General features: G+C 40.6%; 1 protein-coding gene across 3 annotated transcripts in view; it reads right to left on the bottom strand.

Annotated features, from left to right (window-relative positions):
- LOC147623770 (pentatricopeptide repeat-containing protein At3g53360, mitochondrial-like) overlaps positions 1 to 4,793 on the bottom strand; it is a 34,204-nt gene extending 29,411 nt beyond the window's left edge. Inside the window, exons 1-2 of one of the 3 annotated variants that reach the window (XM_086820384.1) lie at positions 2,003 to 4,793; positions 1,855 to 1,898 (exon numbers count right to left, since the gene is read on the bottom strand). In XM_086820384.1, the coding sequence (XP_086676510.1) occupies positions 2,402 to 4,621 (2,220 nt within the window). In that variant the 5' untranslated portion in view covers positions 4,622 to 4,793 and the 3' untranslated portion in view covers positions 1,855 to 1,898; positions 2,003 to 2,401. Of the gene's footprint in view, positions 1 to 1,854; positions 1,919 to 2,002 lie in introns of those variants that run through there. The other 2 variants (XM_086820385.1, XM_086820386.1) reach the window with 2 other exon arrangements.
- Positions 4,794 to 18,426: the final 13,633 nt, after the last annotated feature.

The raw sequence follows: 18,426 nt of genomic DNA, 5'->3' as shown, positions 1-18,426 counted from the left end.
TAGCATTGATGAGGTTATCCCTGACAAGCAACTAGTCACCAACACACTGAATTCTTTGCCCCCTTCTTACTTAGGCTTTCACACCTCTCTCAATCTTTCTATGAGAGGAGGTGCTCATCCAGTCACCTTTGAAGAATTGGTGGGTTTACTCTTACTGGAAGAACAAAAAAGAGAATCTATTAAGCAACCGTGGTGGTGATAGGGGATTTTCAGCCAAGGAAAAAGGGAAAGCAAAGAGCTTTAAGCATGGAGGACAGCCCTCTTTGGGAGTGATTCGTTTTTTGTCACATGCACTAGCTAACACTTCTAATGACAAGGCAGAGCAATCTGCTAATGTAGTCCATGAGTGGACATTTTTGGTCACATGCACTAGTGAGTGGCCACCACTGGACCCCTGGAAGTGGATGGCAAAAGAGAAGAAGAAAGATGAAGGTAATGCAGAAGCTGACACTTCTAATGACAAAGCAAAGCAGTTTGCTAATGTAGTCCATGAGGAGTGGACATTTTTGGTCACATGCACTAGTGAGTGCCCACCACTAGGACCCCTGCTGCACCTTCTTCCATTCCTAGCTCGCTGCATTTGAAGCACCAACAAGCCGCCTTGCTTGCTCTCTTGCTCTGTTTGCCCTCTACTAGGTGTGTTTGGCTCTCTTGCTTGCCCTTTGGCTAAGCGCCCCTTGCACACACGAGCTATCGGACACAGAATTTGCAAAACGCAGCCTTGATGAAAAAAAACACAAAGCTGAGTAAAAACGCAGATGTGATGGGTTTCTTCGCGATGGATCTCCACGCTCTTAATCAATAGCCCTTAAAAACACACGAATCTCGCCACGTACTTGACCTCTCAAGTGTGGCTAATTGGTAGAAAGCATGTCCACACAACACTCGGGAGAGCGTCCACATGACACAAGGGGTCTAGGTTGATGATCATACATAAGCATAAACAAACTATATCCTATATCTAGTAGTCATATGCTTGGCACTATTGTAGGCAAACTCGACTATAGGGATGTACCTCTCCCGATAGAAAGGTCTCTTGAAAACATATGTACCAAACATATCCTCCAAAACCTAATTCACCCTCTAGGTTTTTCCATCAGACTAAGGATGTCCGATGATTTGAGGAACTCGTACTCCCTGTAGTCTCCAATTTTTGGAAAACTAACTACCACAAATATCCAATACACTTGGAGTCCTTGACATTCACTATGTCAGAAGGTGAAATATAAGGTCTGAAAAGCTAATCAACAACCTTTGCCCTTCAAGTGTCCTAATGGTAGACCGTAGACCTAGTAGGTAAAAAATCTCAACAACTACCCAAAAAGTAGCATGTCCTCTGCAGGATCGAGGCAATCTATAAAGTCCATGGGAATACTTTCCATTTACCAACTCAACATTTCGACATTTCCAAAGGATGCAACAAACCTCCAACTCTAAGGTGTTCCGCCATAATTCACTTGACACAAGGACATTATACCACATAGACCTGGACATATGCATTCATCTAAGGCCAGTAAAACATCCTTTTTAGTAAATCATAGCTTCGTTGTTGTACCCCACGATGTCCAACTGTAGGAGTATCATGACATTCAATGAGGATACTCTTTTTCAACTCTGCAACACTCGGTACACAAACCTGGCATTGGCACTTGCAGTAATGATGTGGAAGCATTGATAATCAAACATAAGGTCATACTGAATATGCATAGGAATCATCTCTCTTATTTAAGGTATTGCTTATGTCTAAGCAAGCTGCATTATCCATGTTCCTAGATAGATGCATGTGGGAACACATGAAGCTGTGAAAACCAAAAAGGGGATGCACCTCTTGAAGTCTTGTAAAGCCAGTAAAAGCACAGACAGAAAATTTGCATGTTTAGGACCTCTGATCATAGCATCTGCAAACACCATAAAAAACCTACAAGCGTGTTTACTAAACAAGAATATGCGCATGAAAAGCACAAAACAACAAGCCATGTCAGTAAAAATGCTTAAAACTGACCATTTAAAGAAAGGCAAGCTGTCTTGGCCAATAAAGTGTTTGCAAGGTTGTTTACTTCCAAAATGCTCGCAAAGCCTTGCCACATTCCCCTGCTGCCTCATGCACCAATGCCTGTGCCTGTCCCCATGGAAACTATGGACCAAAGAGAAATACCCACCCAAGGATCTTTTCTATAGATATAGATTAGGGTATCAGCAACCGTGTTAATCAGCCAGAATACAATGGCCACCTTGGTGAAACAGTACAAATCTCTTGTGTTTCTCCACTACTTTGTGCAACACAAGGGACCTGTCATGCACTTAGCCCTCCTCTTCCATATGCTTGTTCCATTTTCTGTGATTGCGGATGTGATGAATCTTCTGCTATAAACACATCACCTTGCCACCCACCTCAACTTCACTAACCTTTAATTTGATGCCCCTTTCCTCTGTCCACTTTCAAACCTTCACTTTTACCCCACCTCCCAGCTGCAGCATATATATTGGACAGCATCACACAAGCTGCTGTATTTTCTGGTGCCAACCTCAGGATGCTTTCTGTAGCTAGTTCTGCTACATGCACATCTCCTGATATCCTGCAAGCACCAAGCAAGGCCATCCACACCATGACAGAATCAACAGATAACTTGTTAATCATTGCTAGCGCCTCTTGGACACAGCCTGCACGACCAAGAAGGTCAACCATGCAGGCACAATGCTCTGCTTTAGGTTTGATGCCATGATCTTTGATCATAATATCAAAATAGCGGCGGCCTTCTTCAACTAGGCCAACATGTCTGCAAGCAGAGAGCAAGCTTAGAAATGTAACATGATCAAGTTTCAATGGTTCCCGTGTCATTCTTTGAAAGAGTTCAAAAGCTTCCTTGGCATGCCCATGTTGGCAATATCCAGCAAGCAAGGCATTCCAGGAGACTAGATCCCGTTTCAACATCCTATTGAAAACTTCACGAGCATCTTTTACACTCCCACCTTTGCAGTACATGTCAATAAGGGTGTTCCCAACAAAAAGATGCACTTCCAAGCCGCCTCTTATGATGTAGTCATGAATTCGCTTTCCCTTTTCTAAAGTTGCCGAGTTGGCACATGCTTGAAGGAGGTTGATGTACGTCACCTCATTTGGCTTCACTCCTTCATGTATCATTTGTTGGAAGAGTTTAAAAGCTTCATTTGCCTGTTCATGCTGAGCATACCCTCCTATCATTGCACTCCATGAGATCACATCACGTAGAGCCATTCCATCAAACACCAGTCGTGCAACTTTGATGTCACCACACTTTATGTACATGTCAATGAGGCAATTCTCGACAAAATTAATCCCTTTGATCTTGTACTTCACAATGCAAGCATGGATCTGCTTACCAAGTTCCAATGATGCATTAGACGCACACAGTTTAAGGAGAACAGAAAATGTAACGCTGTTAGGCTTCACACCTTCCTTTTCCATTCGCCAAAACAGCTTGAAAGTGTCCTCTGTGTAGCCATGCTGAGCATACCCTAGAATCATTGAAGTCCACGAGATCACGTTCCGCCCAAGCAAATTATCAAATACTTTGCGGGCACCCTCTGTGCTCCCACATTTAGCATACGCATCTATTAGAGCATTCCCAACTACCAAATGAGACTCATACTCACCACCCTCAACAATCTGGCTATGGATTTTTTCCAGCTTTTCCAGGTCTGTGACACAGGTACATGCCTTGAGGATATTGATGAATGTGACCTCATTGGGCTGCACATCCTCAATCTGCATCTGCTGAAAGGCCTTGAAAGCTTCATTGTTGAAGGCACACTGAACAAAGCCCGCAATCATTGCACTCCAAGAAACTGTATTGCGTTGTTTCATGTTGTTGAACACTCTGCATGCATCATCAATGCTCCCCAACTTAGCATAGATGTCAACAAGGGTGCTGTCCACGAACACATTCTGACTAAATTCATATTCAGTGACCTGTGCATGAAACAATTTGGCTTCTTTGAAGCTGGCACATGCCTTGAGCAGGTTGACAAACGTGACAGTGTTGGGGATCACACCTTTGGAGTTCATTTCTTCAAAGAGTTTCAAGGCTTGCTTAGCATGGCCATGTTTGGAATAACACGAGATCATGATGTTCCATGATGGCACATCACGGTACAGCATGCCGTGAAAGATGTGGCATGCATCCTCCATGGTCCCAAGGCGATAGTACATGCTGAGGAGGGCTTTATGTAGGGGGAAATCGAGCTTCATGTCAGTGCAAATGATGCGAGAGTGGACATGCATAGCATCAGAAAGAGACTTTATCTTAACGCACTCTTGCAAGAGTTCTATGTAAATATCTTGGAGGTTCACATGGCTCTCAATGATAGAGGCGCTATATCTCAGCAGGCCGGAACTGTTGCGGTCTTCTTTGTTCAGGGCTATCTCGTCCAGCAATCCGAGGTCAATGTGGCTGCCTGATGCAGGCGAAGAAGCATCTCCGAGCAATGTATTCATCTCGCCAAAGGCGCCTTTGTCTTCCTCCTCCTTGCTCAGCAATGCGTTCAAAGGGCCCTTGGGTTCCTTCTCCTTTGGTCTACGCAGGTCTATAACTGTTTTGCGCAGTCTCATAGCGAGCTGCATCTGCCTTCTATGATTTTGCATTCCCAGCTACAATATTATTCTTGCCACATGTGGCCATCTCAGTATGTCATAGTGGTAGGAGTGTAAAGGGAGTCTAAAAGGGGAGACAGTTTGTCATAGTGGTACGAGTGTAAAAGGGCAGACAGACTGCTGCAGCAAGTCCCCCCACTAGTTCTTGATTACCTATACAGCAATGTGGGATCAAATGGAAAAACTTGCAATTTTAAATTTTACAAGTTTTTCTTCAACATTTACAGGTTTTTTTAACAAAATATAACTAAAATGTTTAAAATTTTATCGATTTTTTAAATTGTAAATTTATTTTTTACATGTGAAATCGTGAATTTTGCAAGTGCATTGTAAGGGTTTGCAAGTTTTCTGTGAACGTTGTTGTACCACTGATATCAAAATTTGTTCCACATGTTTATAGATATTTCAATAACGCTTTAAGATATCGTCAGGTATAGTCTCTGAAAGTCCGATAGATGACGTGGGATATCGCTTAGTGAAAGAGACAAACTTTATTTCTATTGTAAATCCTGGTCTAGGAACCATGATTGTTATGGAGGCATGTCCATCAATTCTTCCCCGGTAACCTCTTGGCTAGACCTGGTTTCTCTTGGGCTTGGCTTAAGAAGAGGGGTCTTTTTCATCATGGCCACCTTCTTTTCTACATCCATACCTGCCAAAACTTTGGTCCTGGGCGACCCCCTCGCGCCTCAGTGGCTTGCGGAGCTCGAATCGAGGGAGGGTGTTGGAAGGTTGGCAATTTCGAGCTTGTGATCTATGGCTAGAAGGTACCTTGGATTATCCCATAAGTGGAAGCATGGGAAGTTGAAGAGCCATATATAGCCTAGAGTGGCACCTTGTCATAGTCATCTCCTCCGGCCGGTGTTTTGGGAGGCAACTCACCGGGAGATGGGAGCCCGGTGGAGGGATGCTACAGTGCCCGTTGGGGGTGTTCGTGGTGCTCGATGGTGATGCGTCTCCTACGTGCGTTAGTCTTCCGCTGCGCATTCTGACAGATATGGATTAACCACTTTGTTTGGTGTTGATTCAAATATGTATAAAGCTCCTTGTGGAGGTAGTATGCCCAATCATCCTTCATATTCATATGAATTTTCTGAAGTTTATGCAAGTCAATCCTATTAAACATGTCCATCGGTAGCTTCATCTACATGATCATGGACATTGCCCGCCTCATCAGCTCATCTACTTTATGCTGAATATTAGTGTATTCCACCCACCCCGTTGTTGTTAAAGATGGTCTCCTTAGCATGGTATCAAAGGGCAAGTCCTTTTCAACATCTTTGTCCTCTTTGATGTTGTCCTCATGCAGATCGTCACCCTTCTTGTGCTTCCATATCATGCATGGTGACTTCCCCTATCTTTGTCCTCTTGTCATAGGACTTAATGAATTCTACACAGAGAGAGGCATTGAGAACTATTCAGCATATTGATCTAGGCCAATAGCTTTACAGTTTCTCCTTTACCTCTAGTGTTTCTAAGAAAAGTAGGCATTTGAGGGAATGGTATTGGAAATAGACTTTTCCTTTTGTTGTTTGATGATGGTCCCAGCCACATCTTGTATGGTCCAAGGTGAGTGAGCTTCTAGGCTCGAAACACCTTTTTTGCTTTCTTCTTGGTGGGGGTAGCATTGGATCCTACCCAACAAGCCTCTAGGTCTGAAGATGCATAATCTGAATCTTCGGTTTCTTTAGTTGGAGAAGCCACACTATATAACATTAGACATCAAGTATGCTAACCTCTTTAGTTGGTAGGGGATCCTCCTGGCCTATAGTGGGACTTCATTGGTTCAAAATTTCAATTGGCAAGTGGACGAATCCTGGAAGGAAATACAAAAAGAAGGGGATCAAAGGGGGAGTGGGGAGGAGGTAGAGATGGTGCTTAAGATTGCATTATCATGAGTTCTACTATTAGAGTTAATGGTTGTACGTGGAATGTTAAGGGAATAAAGGATAAAAATAAGAGTGCTGCTTTTTGGAGTTTGGTCAAGGAATGGGATTTGTCTATATTGGCCATTCAGGACTTGTAAGAGATTTTGTGTGGAGGAATGATGGATCCAATAAAAAGGCATTGGCCTGGGGCTTGCTTGGGATATACTTAGCCTGCCTAAAAGTGATGAAGGTTTAGGCATTCTTCATCTCCCTTCTCATATAATTACCAGGTTAGCTTTGCTTCTACCCAAGTGTCTGCAACATAAGGAAATCTGGTCAAGGATGCTAAAAGAACTAGTGTGGACGGTTCAACTATTTATTTTGATGAGCTTTGCCAAGATCTAGGGTGGAAGGACAAATGATTTTCTCATGCTCCTCTCAAAATCACAGGGTCCTCATTTTGCAGGATGCTTTGCACTAAATGGAAAGAGGTGTTGGAATTAATGGTTTGGAATGGATGTGGTAGAGCTTCAGGGAACTCTTTGATGTGTCTAGGGATCTGGTGGACTCACAAGTTTAACCCTCCCTTAGCTCTACAAGACCCTAGAATAGCCAAAACTTTGAACAACAAAGGACTGAGGAGATTTTCAGACTATTAGGATGTGGCATCAATTGGGTGGAAGGAGCCTGAGCAACTGGAGATGGATCTTGTCTTGTCTCATATAGGGAAGCACAACTTGTCAAATATGTGTTGGATGAGGTGCAAAAAGGTTGGACATTCACAGCAGTGGATGAATCTTGTTGGGTAAGGGAGACTAGGCCTGGTTCAATGGATCTACGCTGGAGAGAGGTATAACCAAAGTCTTGTATAATGCATTTAGAATGAGTGAGGATAATGTCATTTATTATAATAGACTCTAGGGAGTGAGCTGAAGCTCCAGCTGTTGGAGGAAGAAATGGAAGGCAATATGGGAGAGTGAATTACCTACTAAATCTCAAGTTTTTTAGTGGAGAGTATGTACGAGAGCTCTGCCTATTAGCTCTAAATTAGTGCAGAGGAATTTTACCAGTGGATGCTGCCCTAGATGTAAGACTGCCTTAGAAGATGGGAAGCATGCATTTTGGGACTGCCCTGCCATTAAGGGTGCCTGGTCCAAGATTGGGAAATGAATCCATAGTAACTTAGGGGTACAAGGTCAATGGGGGGGGACTGGTTAATTGGGAGATGGGCAACAAATGGTGGACATGTTGATTTGATTTGTAATATTGTCAGATTCTGTTGTTTGTGGGAGATCTGGAATTCCAGAAATTATATGGTCTTTCAGAAAGCTTGTGACTTAGGAATTGATGTGAGTGGGTTGATGTGTAAGTGTATATGTATGTGTTGGTCTATATGTTTGGTTAACAAGTTGAATGGTGTAGAGTTGGTTCAGTTGATTCAGGCTCAACAACAGTCATCACTTAGTCCCTTTTCTTTGGGTGTGACCTACAGACATACTGGACTTTAAGCTGGTTTGTAACTTGCTTAATAGAGGATGATAAATTAGCTGTTGTTGGCTACCTGTGGTTGGGCTGAAAGGATGTAATGTTTTTTTTTCAGTAATATATATATATATATATATATATATATATATATATATATATAGGTCCCCAAAAAAAACTAGTCATTGGATCAATGACAGAGACTATGGTAGATTCCTCCTCAATTTTGCACTTACCCTTGTCACTAATGTTACTTACCCTTGTCACTCACTAATGTTACTTCCCTTTGGTAGTTTTGGTTCAGCTAGTTTCTTCTAGTTATTTTTGGCTTGCTCGGGGGTGACAAGGTCAAACTTGTACTTTTGGGTTCCACATCATTGCTTATTTGCCTTCAATGGGCTCTCTCCCTTTATTCGCATTGACATGTGCATTCAGCTTTGTTGCTCGGCTCTATTGCTTGACCTCTAGTGTAGCGATTGGTGCCTTAACCTTTTGTACCCTTTCTGGTATCCAAATTTTTGTAGCACCTTGGTAGTACCCTTTCGTTGTTAGAATTACTCTTGGCACCTTAGTGGCATCGCTTCTTCTGGTTTTATGGTAGAGGCTTAACTCTCTTCTACTTCTATAGGCCAAATCTTTTTATTTCCTTTATAGTAACCTTGTGCCTTCAGAAGGTTGACCGGAACCCACTTCTTTCTTGTTTGTTGATGTGAAAGTATGCTACTTTTGAGAACTATCAGAGAGATTTCTTGCCTTTACTTTCCCTTCCCTAGTGTTGATCCCTTGGCTCATTAGATCATCCTTGGAGCTTAAACTCCCTTGAGTCATTGTCGAAGTCAGTTCTTGGGGACCAAAAGGGTACCTTCTTTTGCCTATCTTTTGTTTGCACTTGAGTGGTCTACTCGTTCCATTGTATGTAAAACTCCAACGTAGTAATCCACAGTCTTCCTAGCAACACCTTCTGTTCCATCACACCTACAGGTTTGACATATACCTTGACAATCATCACAGGGTTATTGCTAACAAGGATTTGTACATTTAGACATCCTTCAACCTTAGTTATGCTACCATGAAACTTCATATCTTTACATTGGTCAGTATTAACTTTGATTTTCCTAAGGTTTCCTATGTTTCATATGATATGAGGTTAGTAGAGCTATGCTTGTGTTGGCGTTTCCAACCACAAACACTCAAATACTACCCTTGTAGACTTGATATCCAAGCATCATCTCCTATGGATTGTAGTGCATCCATGTTTATTGTTGATAAGGTTTTACCCATTCTCTGTTTTGCTTTATTGATCCTAGCTATGGCCTCCTCTTGGGCAAGTCTTTTCAGCATGTCTTATTCTTTCTTTTCTTCCCTCTTTTTATGTATTTGGGATAATATATCCTATGTCAAGGGTCCATAATAAAATTTTAATTTGCTCCCAAGGATGTATCCATGGGTTTCAATACCATCCAAGGTTTTAATATGCATTTTGGGCCAGCATGTCTTACATAAAGGGTCCATAATAAATTTTCAATTTTCTCCCATTGATGTACCCATGGGTTTCAATACCATCCAATGTCTCAATTGTGATCGACCCTTATGGAGCAATTTCAATGACTTGGGAAGGTCCCAATCCCCTCAGTTTTAAATTTTTTCATTTATTACTCCCGATTTCGTATAGTAGTATTAGGTTACCCTCTTTAAGCTCCTTGGTCTTGACGTTTTGGTCAAATCATTTCTTGCATTGAACCTTTCTACAATTAACCCATGCATGGTGATAAGTCTAGTTTCCTCCAACTTTTCTAGGTCAACAAGGCTTTCACCTTGGATTTTCAATCAGTCTCTCACTGACAGTGATTCTCAAACTAGGAACTATATACTGCATGGGCATCACTACCTCAACCCCATAAGTTAACTAAAATGGGGTGTAACATGTTACCACCTTGTATGATGTTCGAGCAGTTGTAAGCTTGTTCTCCCAATCCAATCTACTTGCCTGAATAATTTTGTTAGAATGCCACATAATATCTTGTTCATGCTCTCTACCTGGCATTGGCTTGTGAATAATAGGGTGAAGACTTCATGTGCACTATCATAAAGCCTTTCATGAGGTGATGAATCACCTCGTTGATGAAGTATGACACTTGGTTACTCATAATCTACAAAGAACATGCAAATTTGAAAATGACGTACTCGTATAAAAAATAAGCAATGGTATGAGCATTAGCCTTCCTAGTAGCTCTAGCTTCTACCCACTTTTTAAAGCAATCTATGGCTACTATGACATAGAGCAGGCTTGGGTTCTTTGCAGCAAGACTTATGAGTCCTACAAAATCTTCTCCATTTTTTAAAGGGCTATTGGACTATTATTGGGGTGAGAGTCATCTAGTCCCTCTGCTATGGTATAACAAATCATTGACAGTCATCACGCAACCTTTAATAAATTCAGTCACATCTCCAAATAATGTTGGGCACCATAAACCTGCTAGAGAACTTTTCATGATGCTATCACTTCCCCAACAGTGTCCCCCAACAATTCCAAAGTGTGCTTCCTCTAGAACTTACACAAATTCTTCTTTTCTCACACACCTCTGTAGAACATCATCCTTACCTAACTTGTACATCTATCTGACTATCAGTTGTTGATATGGTGCAACTAGCTTGATAAGCCACTACATTTTATCTTTATTCAATGGTCGATCATGCAGAAAACCATAAGCAAGATATTATGAGATTTCATCACTCCTCTTAGGTACCATGTCAATCTATATTAAAAACGCATTTGGGAGATCGTCTCATTGATTCCTATGGCAGCTCGCCATTAGGAATCTGTGACAAATGATCAGCTAGTACATGTTGTGTTCCCTTTCTTACATCCCTTTCTTATAGTGATGATCGTAAAAACTCTAAGAGTAGGAGCAACCATCTTATAATCCTTCCCTTAGTACATGGCTTATTAACAAGATGTAACAACGCTTGGTGTTCCATGAAGCATATGAATTTGTTGGCCAAAAGATAGTGTCTGTACTTTTTTCTAATATAAACTATGGCCAACCCTTACCCTTCTCTCTCCATGGTAGTGTAATTCATTTTTGCCTCATTGAGCTGCCTGAAACAAATAGGGTAGTCCAATTTGTGCTCCCTTGGTTGCGTACTAGCACACACTCAATGGCAAAGTGTAAAATGCATTAATATGCACATGGAAGATTATGTCCCAATTAGGGGACCTTAAGATTGGTTCACTTTCCACGCCCTTCTTAAGTTCATCACATGTTGCTGACATTCCTTAGTCCATTCAAAGACTACAAGTAGGAGGCTCTCTGCTTTTCTAGTATATCCATGCTTAGTTCATCAACTATCATGTTATTTACTTGTTTTTCTCGTATTCCATAAGGACTCGAGATCCAACAAGGTGCAGTCTCACTGATGGAGACTTTGTATCATATGGCTTGTGTAACTCTAACATGTTATCTTCAAATTCTATGGACATTTTGCAACATGTATCCCAAGAAGTTAGCATGGATAAGAGCACATAATTGTGCATCTTTGGGTCTTGTACTCCCTTATGGAAACACAACAATTTTTGATCATCTATCAACGTCTCTCAAAGTCTACACTGAGAGTTTACATCTTTCAATCAAGATATATAATCTCTCATTGACTTATGCTCTTGTTGTTTATTATTATGGAGCTATGCAGTGCAGTGGGCTCCATTTATCAACATGAACATGCTTTAAGCCGAGTGAAATTTATCCTGAGCCTTTTTATCTAACAAAAAGAAAGACTCTTTCTAAAGTTTTTTTATGGGCCCACATGTTTCATAGGTTTCCTCAAATATTTCTCTATGTTAAATTGGGTCTCATTACCCATAAATCTTTGTATAAACTTTGTTATATGATGTGGCTCCATCTATGTTAGCCTTGGTGCATGAGGTGTTCCTAATTGCCTAGCCATCCCCCTTCATATTTCAATAGCCATTATCAATAGATCAGACCACATTTTAGCATCAGGAGGAAAGAATGCTTCTTGAGTCCTCATACCACTGGCAACATCTCTCCTAATGTGGGAGTGAAATGTGGTTGTTTAGAGGTACTAGCAAGAGTCTATCCTTGTGCAAATATTGTTGGGAGAGTTATTGTTTTAAGTAATTATATTACCCTCAATATTCATTAATCCCCTCCTTATTACGTGACCATATTTCTATGATTGAGCTTCTTGTTTGATCTCTTGTTGAGACCCAAATATTCCCTTGGTATAGTCCAAAAGGCTATTGGATTTTTTGGGAGAAGATACAATTCTCTCATCCACTTTCTCCTTGATTCTCATAACATTCTCCATGAATTCCTTGCTACTACTTTCAATAGAAATTGATTTAGCAGACTAGTACAATACAACATTTGCTACAAAATGGCAAGTATGTTTGTTTGGTCTAACTAATGCTCTCATCACTTTTTTAAGACTGTCTACTACCCATAACCCATAAGGACTATCTTTAAAAGTTTCTTAAGGTATTCATGGACAATCTTTGTGCTAATTCCAAATGGAAAGAGCATCTAGCTTTTCTTAGAAAGTTTCTTGAGGTATTTATGGACAATCTTTGTGCTGCTTCCAAATGGAGAGAGAATCTATCATCATAGAGAAAGTTTTTTGAGGTACCTATCTATGGACAATCTTTGTGTCAATTATATATATATATATATATATATATATATATATATATATATATATATATATATATATATATATACACACACACACACACACACACATATATATATATAAACAGCATATATCGTATCTTAGAAAAGTTTTTAAGAGGCAAATTGTATGTCATCTCACTAAACCCACTTAAATGCCAATTTTGGGTAAAGCATGGAGTGATTTTAGAACATAGGAAACTTAGAAGCGTGCAAGGGGGACTCTTCTCTCACTCTTTACTCTCTCTCACACAAAGAATACAAAGGAACATTCACCAAGGCTCGTGCTAGTTTCTCACCATAATGATAATGAACAAGGAGTCCCTACTCTTTTTTATGGTTCTTTGATTACGATGATGTTAATAAACATGTGGAATTCCACAATGTTCCTCGCCGTGATGATGATTAGTTAACATGGTAAACTTATAGCAGGAAATTTTAATAGCTTATTTCATAGCATCACAATAATGGTGGACATGAAAAATTCTAAGGGTACCCTTCTGCTATAGCAGAAGGGTCCTCCAAGATATATTTCATATAGGCCTTGGGAAGGTCATAACGGGCATGAATGAGCATGGGCATGATGGGCATAGGTGTGAATGGGCATAGGCATGATGGGCATGGACGTGATGGACATGGGTGTGATAGGCATGAATGGGCATGGGCATGGGCGCATGGGTGTGATGGGAAGGAGTATAAGCTTTAGTATGAGCATGGACATGATGGGCATGCAAGATCATATTAGAGAATTTGGAAAAATCCCAAGACTTTGGAAATTTTCCTTTCAATCTACTTTTTGGTGTGTCTTAAGCATATAAACTCAAAAGTTGTCGGAGAATGTGCATTTAGAACCTACTCTTTAAGCTCTTTCCAATGATATGTCACATGAGGGGGTTTTGACAAAAGCTTAAAAAGATTCACCATGGTCTCCTTTTTACAATCTTGCAAAGGGATTTTTCCAAATTCTCTAATATGGTGTTATGCTTCAAATCCTATGTGTATTCATGATTTTACTACCCACATCTCTTTCTTTTTTTTTCTCTCCACAAAAAGATCCATTAGTTATCAACAGAATTGCCCCGTGGGCTACAAACTCCCGATTAGGCGGGATCACAGTATAGACAAAGGGAGGCTCTCCCACTCACACACCCAGACTCTCTGAAGCTATCTCAAGTATGAGGTGGAGAGGGGAATAGCCACACATGTGGCCTATAGCTCCAGCGCACAAGGCCCTGCTGCTCACTAAAGAACGGGCCGCTCTTCCATAGTCAAAGGAAGGCAAGCCTGCGAAGGATCATGGAGTCTAAAGTCCTCTGAAGTCTGTCAAACTGACCTCGAAGTGTGTGGATAAGCTCCAGCCAAAAGTCCCGAACAGTCTCAGCTGGTGGAATGACCCTCTGCTCAAGATGCGTCTGCAGCGTGCCCGCCATACAAACCAAAGTGCCTGGCTGCTAATGAGCTCCCAGCGAGGATCGCCCTCTCCCGACCATAAAGCAGTGCTGAAGTCTGGAACCTGAAGTGGAAGAAGATGACCTCGCTGAGCCTGAAGAGAAAGACTATCTGCTATCGTCTCATATCCAAGCGCGGGTCCTGAAAGAGTGCTCCAAGCCACGGCACCCCATGTAAAGATCTGGTCACCCCCAAGGTGGCTATATAATCGCAAAATCCATCGCCAGATCTGCTGTGCAAGAGTGCAATCCCAGAGGTAGTGCCTCTGTGTCTCCCCCTATGGGTGTCCACAGTCGAAGCAATCTGGTGGTCTGCCCACCGCCGAAACTGAGCCAAGTGCCCACAGCAATGGTTCTATGAGCAACCAGCCACTGAAAGGTAACCGTATCCCTGGGCTGTCTACTACTCCAAATGCGATGCTAGAATGCGGTCAGGAACTCTGCTGAAATGCCCTCACGCCGCCAATGCTTTGCAATTGCTGGACTGGCCTGTCGCGCTGAGCTAGCAAAATATGTCTGCCAAGCTGTGCCGAATACTGAAAGAACGGCGTGGGCGGTCTCTCTGCCGAGGCAAAAGGGTCTCTCCACTGCCACTCACCTAGGTATGGGCATGAATGGGCATGGGCATGGGCATGATGGGAATAGGTGTGAATGGGCATAGGCATGATGGGCATGGACATGATGGACATGGGTGTAATAGGCATGAATGGGAATGGGTGTGATGGGCATGAGTATAAGCTTTAGTATGAGCATGGACATGATGGACATACTTCAAATCGTATGTGTCTTCATGATTTTACTACACACATCCATTCTCACCTAGCTACTTTTGAGATTCCATCCTGAAGACTAAGAGAGGCCATGAATAAAGAAGTAGATCACCCTCTCTCAAAGTAGGGCATGTTGAAGCATGATAAAGGAGACCAATTGTTAGTTGAGGCAATTTAAATCACATGGGCTATTCATTGAATTTTTTTTAAGGACTCAATTTCTTTAGTGGTGACCAGAGCTTCCCCTCTTAAGAATTTATCATGCTTTGTACGTTTCCTATGCCATAGATTCTCTATCATCTCCTGTAAAAATTACATGAACCAAGATTTTGGATGAGAGGGTTCTTCCTTTCCAAGGTTGCAATTTGATGAAACAATCGAAACGCCCTTAGAACATTTTAGCTATCTAGTTTTACCACCCTAATACCTTTTTTTAAAACAAATATTATAAGTTGTAATTGACAAACACAAAAATGGTTTGCCATGCTGACTTGAAGTCTGAGAGAAACCCCTAGCTAGATCTTAAGGCATAAACACTTTATCCATTTAGGCAGATTGATAAGCCAAGAATTCCCCCACCTCAAGCCCTTACATTATCAAAACCTATTATATTTTTTGTCCTATGTCCCACCTAAGAAATCTTGAATCCTTTACATTAGGATTTTCTCTATCAATGTTTTTTTGACAATGGTTGCCCATGGATTATGAGAGTAAGCTCAAAAACCCTACAAATTTAACCCAAATTTGCAGTCCGTTATAGTAAGCCCATTTAATGTGAAACCTATATCTTAGATGAAAGTAAAGAACCAAATTTGAGTCTTATTTTGCAACCCCAAATTTTCCCTTTCTTCCTACCCATTTAAGTTTGTGCTCTTTAAAGACTCCCAAGCTCTCCAAATGCTCTTCCAAATATCCGATCCCCTATATTGGGAATTGAATTTGGCACAACACATTGACACTTTAGTAATGTCTTTATTTAGCTTTTCATGCAATTGATCAACTTGTGGTGACAGATTATTTGAGGAGTAAATTTGCCCAGGCGCCTTAAAGGGATTGTGCATTAGCCTCACCACTCACTTACCTACCACTTAGCTACTAATCTTTCTCCCAATTCCATGCCTCCTTCGAAAGCACATATCACTAACTTTGTCCTTTATGGTTTTTTCATTTATTTTCCCCCAAAACTCCCCTAAAGGTTATATTCAGGCTCTTAATATGGGCATTTGAGGGTCTCAAATAGCACATATCTCTTATTTGACTTTATCTAAGGGTCTCAAATAGCACATATCTCTTATTTGACTTTGTCCTTTATTGATTTTTTCATTTATTTTTCCCCACAAAACTGCCCTAAGGATTATAATTAGCCTCTCAATATGAGTATTTGAGGGGCCTTCAATAGCACAAAAAGTAAATGAGACTGTAGATAATATTTTATTAAGGAGAATGACTTTTCCTTCCCGGTTGAGCATAGACATGTTCTTGGTTATCTTTTGTAGAAAACAAGACCATCTTTCAACTTTGGTAATATTCCAAGCATTTTAATGAGGCTCCTTGTAGTAGCTTTTAGAAACCAAATTCTATACAAAATTCCTCCACCTAATTTCATTGACTAGATGAAGGTTTTATCATCTTTGATGATGGATCCTAAGACCATGCAAAAATTCCAACATTTATCTCAAAACTTCTTTGAATTTGTTAATTTTTCTTCCCCAAGGGTCAAAGTGGTCGCTTTTAGCAAATTTCTCTAAGAAGTGATATTTACAATTTGATAAGAGAAACCCCTTAATTAAACATACTTTGGCTTTCTTCTATAATTCCCACCCAAGAGAATTTATGGCCAAAACATAAATAAGAAGTCTTTCCCTACTTTTTTTTAAGAACTATGATGTTAATGTGAGAGGTTGAGTTTTTCAACAACTTCTCCATCAAGTTAATGAAGTATGGGCCTAGTCCCATAAGGTATAGCATATCCATGATAAACTACCAATTCTTATCATAAGCCTTATCTCAAAAAGTTGTTCCTTTGGTTGGATTAATGAATCCACTCTTAGCCCTCTCACTCTTTGGTTAGAATAATGAATTTACTCTTAGCCCTCTCGTAGGGTGATAATTGCACCAAGGATGCCCTTGATTTATTCTTTCCCACCATCTCCTTCATTCATGTCTAAGCCTTATTTTTAAGGCCTTAGTCAAATTTTTGTAAGACATGTTGAGAAGGCTAATTGGCCTCCAATTTCCTAGAGACATTTTGTCTCCACCTTAATCTAGAGGTTTAAACGATCACAATCTTGTTGACTCCACTTGGTACTTATATAGTATTACACCATATATCAATAGCTCTCTAATGATGTCCTAACTCAGTTGTACCACACAATGGTGTCTATCCATTTAATAGAAACAAAACTCAAACATCTCAATCTTCTCATTCCAAATGTCATTAAGTCCCTGACTCATAGTGTCTTCCCTCCAAACTTTGGCAAATTTGTGCTTGAGGTTGGAGCTGGAGTAAATTAGACTTGAGTTTAAAATGGAATCCTGTAAAGTGCATTGACTTGGACTTGGCGGCTTGCATAACATGTTGAGAGAGCTGACTCAAACTAGGCTTTTGCATGGAAAGATATATCCATTTCCAGATCCATGTCAATGTAAAAAACAAATCAAGCTTAGCCCTAAGTTGATAGCCTTAATGTTAAAAACTAGTCAAGCCTAGCCCTAGTTGGTAGCCTTAATGTTTGTTGGACCAAATGAAGCTTATGCCTCTTTGGAGAAGCTTTACAAGGTTTTTCTTAAGCACATTTCACCTGACTTCTTCATTGCCTTTCATGACCTTACAACTATCCCCATGTTTGCCTTTCGTGAAACACATGTTGAAGTTTCCAAACAAGAAGTTACATTCTATTTGTACATATGATTATTCCCAAAGCTGTTGTCTATTTATCTTTTCACTAGGGGCATAAATGCTATAACTCGTCTAATTATTTGAGTTTTGTTTTCATGTAAACACACATGTTAAAGTCTCCACACAAAAATTTGTATTCTATTTGTGTTTTCCCCAAAGCCTTTATCTATCTACCTCTTCACTGGGGGCATAAATGCTATAACCCGCATGCCCAATTAGTTATGTCCATCTACATTGATTGTCCGGACACCTACTGCATCCCTTGTACTTCATGATTAACATCAATCTTGACATGAACTCATATCATTGTCCCTCTCCTCCCCCCTATTATAAACCAAATATGTTGTTGGGAGATGAAATTCAAGCTTCATCCAAAAACTTTCACTTCTTTGAGATAAGTCAAATTTTACTTTCTTATCTCGAAACCAATTATGTGCATCACCAATGCCTTGCTACAGTTAGTCAGACTTCTTAAGTCCTAGATCCATGTCAATGTACAAAACAAACCAATTATCTTCTTATTAATTGGACCAAGTAGAGTTGTTTTTTAAGGTTGTTCTTGAGGATAAACACATTTCACCTAGCTTCCTCATTTTTTAATGACCTTATGACTACCCCCCTTCTGTTTTTTATGTGGACAC

Source organism: Cibotium barometz, chromosome 26 (genome assembly GCF_041138505.1).
Source record: "Cibotium barometz isolate CiBa-2024 chromosome 26, ASM4113850v1, whole genome shotgun sequence".
NCBI classification, from domain to species: Eukaryota; Viridiplantae; Streptophyta; class Polypodiopsida; order Cyatheales; family Cibotiaceae; genus Cibotium; species Cibotium barometz.
This window is presented reverse-complemented; position numbering and strand designations above follow the sequence as displayed.